The sequence below is a fragment of the Athene cunicularia genome (genome assembly GCF_003259725.1).
Source record: "Athene cunicularia isolate RWA chromosome 12 unlocalized genomic scaffold, athCun1 chr12_part1, whole genome shotgun sequence".
Taxonomy (NCBI): domain Eukaryota; kingdom Metazoa; phylum Chordata; class Aves; order Strigiformes; family Strigidae; genus Athene; species Athene cunicularia.
The window spans coordinates 19,526,374-19,530,620 of record NW_020799116.1 but is presented as its reverse complement, the minus strand read 5'-3'; the positions used below and the strand labels follow the sequence as shown (position 1 = coordinate 19,530,620).

Genomic DNA, 4,247 nt, shown 5'->3' with positions numbered 1-4,247 from the left:
ACTACATCGTTTATTGGGGGTGGCAGTGGCGGGGGGGCTGTTAGCACTGCAGGTGCTTGAGCAGCCACAACGCCATGTTCATGAAGCCGTCGGCTTCGGCCTCGACGCCAGCCAGTGCATGGTTGTTCCCTGGGTACCAGAGCAGCCTGGAGGGGAGAGAGGGGGATTAGCACCATGCCTTCCCCCCCAGCAGGGCACCCAGTACCCCACTCACCGTGTGGGGATCCCCCGGGCCTTGAGGGCACGGTAGTACTCCAGCCCCTGCTTGGGGGGCACACGCCGGTCGTCCTCCCCCAGCATCAGCAGCACGGGTGCACGGACCTGTTGGAGGAGCACAGCCTCAGTGCCAGAACTGCCGGCAGGGACAGGGACAGAGATGGGGACGTACCCGGTCGACGTAGTGCATAGGCGACTTGTGCAGCATCTCTGTCCACTGGGCCGGGTCCGGCAGGGTGTCGGGCGTGTAGGGCAGCCCCGTCTCCGTCAGGCACCTGTGGGTGAGAGGGATGGGGGCACATGCAGGGCCGGGGTGACGGGAGCTGGGGGCAGGGTTACTCACCAGTCAGGGATGTCAGTGGTGGCCACCATGGAGGCGATGTTCACTACGGGGTTGCGGACCACGCAGGCATGGTAGGTGTCGGGGAACTGGCCGAGGAGGTGGCACGCCAGGAAGCCCCCATGCGAGCCGCCCACCAGTGCCACCCGGCCAGCATCCAGTGATTCCTCCTGCAGCACCCGCTCCACACAGAGCTGCCACCACCGGGGACACCGGCTGAGGCAGGTGGCCCCGCTTTCCCGCTTTGAGGGTACCCACAGGGGTAGAGGGTGCCCCAGGACCGCGTGTCAGGGCCATACCTGCACATCGCGTACATCCTGCGTGCCCACATTGCCCGGCAGAGAGGCCACGCTGTCCTGGCCGAAGCCCAGTGAGCCACGGTAATTCACTGTGAGCAGGGGGCAGCATCAGAGCCCTTCCTCCCCCCGGCCCCGCCACGGGCACGATGCCACCCAGCAGCCCCGGCCCCTGGCATCACTCACCCAGCAGCACGGCGAAGCCCATGCGGCACAGCGCCGCCGGGTACAGCATCCACCCGGCCATGAAGACGGAGTGGGGACCCCCTGTGAAAGGCAGAGGCAAAGAGGGGGTGATGCTGCCTGGCTGGGGCAGGGGTATGGTGGTGGGGGGCACGCTCTTACCATGGGGCATCACAACCAGGGGGTGCTTCTGGGTGGCGGGGCGCTCACTCGGGCGCAGCAGGATGGCATCGAAGTCCAGGCCCTCTGCAGAGGAGGGGTGGGGGGTGTCAGAGCTTGGTGGGACAGCAGAGCCTGGCCCAGCCCCCCCCAAGCACTCACCGTATTGGGGGTGCTCCTGCTCTGGTGGGGGCTGCAGGGTGCGGATGCCCCAGCTGATGCCAGGCACAGGGGGTGCATCCTGCAGGCAGACCCACCGCACCTGCGCCTCCCAGCCAGTGCCAGGCAGAATGGCCACTCTCTGCACGGGGAGAAGCGTCAGTGCTGGCACCGAGAGGGGCTGGTGAGTGCTGGGGAGGGGGGTGTCACCTTACTAGTGTTGGGGGGCAGCTAGGGGTGGAGAACCTGGCCACCAAGAGGTCCCGGTTGATGGTGAGGACAGACCAGCTTCCCTGGGGGCCATCTGGGGAGGAGTGGGGGGTCAGACCTGCAGGCGAGAGCCCCTCCCCAGCCCTGGCACCAGCATGACCCCGCCGGCCTGGCACTCACTGGCTGTCAGCGAGGTTGTGGCACCCGTCACCGTGTCCACCACGAACACGTCCTAGGGGCACAAAAGCAGAGTACAGCGAAGCCCTGACCCGTCCTGGCCCCCATGCATGCCCCCCACCATCCCATCCTGTCCCGTACCGTCCCAGCAGCACTGACCTGCTGGCTGCGCTGGGCCGTATCCAGCACGAGCCTGCGGCTGTCGGCTGCCCAGCACAGCCCTGGCAGAGCACTGCAGTAGATGCCCGGGAAGGTGCCTGTAATGACAGTGGTGGTGCTCAGCAACCGTCTTTGCCCCTCCTGGCACCCCCAGGGCTGTACTCACCCCATGCCTGACGTGGCACGGCCTCCAGCACCGTGCTGGTGTGCTCGGTGTACCAGTTGTACTGTGGGAGACATGGCACGGGTTGAGTTTTGCAGGGTCTCAGCCAGCCTGTCCCTGCTGCATTCCAGAGAGGGGGCACCACCACCCTCCTGCCAGCCCCCGCCCTGGCACAGGCACCCCGCCACCTCCCCAGTGTCCTGCCGCTGCCCTCCCCCTGGTGCTGCTCACCATGCGGAGGCGGCTGCACTGCTGGTGGGGGCCCAGGACATCATTCTCCAAGTAGACGATGCAGCAGCGGTCGGGGCTGAGCCGCGGGGACCACACGGCCTTGGTGTCCTCGGAGAGCAGTTCTGCACAGGCACGAGGGGACGGTGAGGGGCTGTGGAGAGCTGGGGCACTGGCAGGGTTGGGGTGCACGCCGCTCACCGCAGCTCCCGCCTGTCAGGTCCACGTAGAAGAGCGCTGACCTGCCGGCAGAGATGGGTGTCACCGTGGGGCTGGGAGGCCCGGCTGTGGGGTGGGGGGCCCCACCGGGAACTCACCGGCGGTTGGTGCAGTGCCGCAGCCCCAGGCGAAAGGGCTCATGCCACCAGCCCACGAACACCACGCCTGTGTCACCGGGGGACCAGAAAGCCTGCAGGGAGAGGCAGTGTGGGCTCAGCCCCCCACTGCCCCCTAAAGCTCCCTTCTCTGGTTCCCCAGGGCACCCTGCCCTGACCTGTCCAGGGGAGAGATGCTCCGGGACGCCCTCCAGCACTGAGATGCTGCTGCTCTCGATGTCCAGGATGCAGAGGACGGGCACGCTGCGGGTGCTCAGCGCCTCCCCCCAGTTATCGCAGTACACAAATTGCTCGCCCTGTGGCACAAGCCCTGTCAGCCCCATGGCCTCTCCCACCAGCACCCCCTGGCCCAGGGCAGGGGGATCCCACCTTGAGGGGTGCATCATCCTTCTCGGGGCATCCTATGTCCTCATCAGAGGCGCCCACCTCAGGGGCTTTGCTCTGGAAGAAGGACTCGGCCTTGGGACGCTTCTTCTCCGCCACGTAGAGCAGGTGGGTCTCCGAGTGTGACCAGGCCAGGCAGCCAAACTGGTCTGCAGGGGCGGGTCAGGCACCGTCCCCGCCGTCCCCCCAGGACCCCACATCCCCCGCTATCCCCTGGTCCCTCACCATCGTCGTAGACGCCGCCATGCTTCTCCAGCGCCGTCAGGTCGATGCTTTTTACCTTACGGTTCTGATCCCAGATCTGGGGGCAGAGATGCCGGGGCGGCCCCGAGTCGCAGCGTGGATCCCGCCCCGAGCCCCAGCGCACATCCAGCCCCCCTCCAGCCCCCTCCTCACCTCCAGGAACTGCTTCTCCTTCTCCTTGACGAGGACCTTGCGCAGGACGGCCTTCAGCGCCCCGCTGGGGGACTCCTGGCTCAGTAGCCTGCGGGAGGGCAGGTGCCCATCAGCCCCCCACCACCCGCACCCCACGGGGATGCCAACACAAGGGGACAGGACCGGATGGGACTCACTCATCCTTGATCTCGGAGCAGGTGCCGGCGGGCCCCGAGTAGACGATGGAGGCCCCGTCATGGAAAATCAGGTACTGGCGGCAAAACTTGACGTTCTCAGCCCGCGCCAGGTCCCGCTGCGACCACTCTGCGAGGAGCGGGGTGAGGACACCCGCTGCGTCCCCGCCGGGAGGTGGAGAACCCCCAGACACCCCCTGACTCCTCGGGGGGCCACCCTGTCCCCGTACCGGTGTAGAGGCTGCAGTACTTGCCCCCGTACTGGGTGGTGACGTCAGGGCCGAGGCAGGCAGCGCTGAGCCCCGGGTGCCGGCTCAGCTCCCGGTACAGCTCCACTGTCTCCTCCATGTTTGACAGCACCTGCAGGACCCGCGGGGGTGGCTGGGGGTGCAGGGCTGTGTCAGGGTGTGTGTGAGAACCGGGGAGTGGCGGGGCACAGGGAGCAGTTACTGGGGCACCAGGCTCAGGGGAGGGGGATTAGGAGGGTACTGGGGACAGTTACTGGAGTACCAGAGGCACAGAACTGGGACAGTTATTGGGGTACAGGTGGGGTACAGGGGTACTAGGGCAGTTACTGCAGTGTCTGGGCAGTACTGGGGTGCACAGGTGGGGCAGCTACGGGGGTATCGGTGGGTACGGGGGTACCTGGGGACAGTCACTGGGGAACAC

The 4,247-nt window shown here is 66.9% G+C and overlaps 1 protein-coding gene across 1 annotated transcript; it reads right to left on the bottom strand.

Moving 5' to 3' along the window:
* Positions 1–6: 6 nt before the first annotated feature.
* Positions 7–4,247, bottom strand: LOC113485010 (acylamino-acid-releasing enzyme-like). The gene is made up of 21 exons (XM_026857802.1): positions 3,809–4,247; positions 3,582–3,708; positions 3,406–3,493; positions 3,235–3,310; positions 2,995–3,158; positions 2,784–2,921; positions 2,608–2,699; positions 2,492–2,532; positions 2,294–2,415; positions 2,066–2,126; positions 1,900–1,997; positions 1,744–1,795; positions 1,569–1,657; positions 1,357–1,495; positions 1,198–1,281; positions 1,039–1,119; positions 856–944; positions 560–750; positions 389–491; positions 215–321; positions 7–146 (listed from the first exon to the last, which is right to left on the bottom strand). The coding sequence occupies exons 1-21, from the start codon at positions 3,924–3,926 to the stop codon at positions 41–43; spliced, it is 2,166 nt and encodes a 721-aa protein (XP_026713603.1). The 5' UTR covers positions 3,927–4,247; the 3' UTR covers positions 7–40.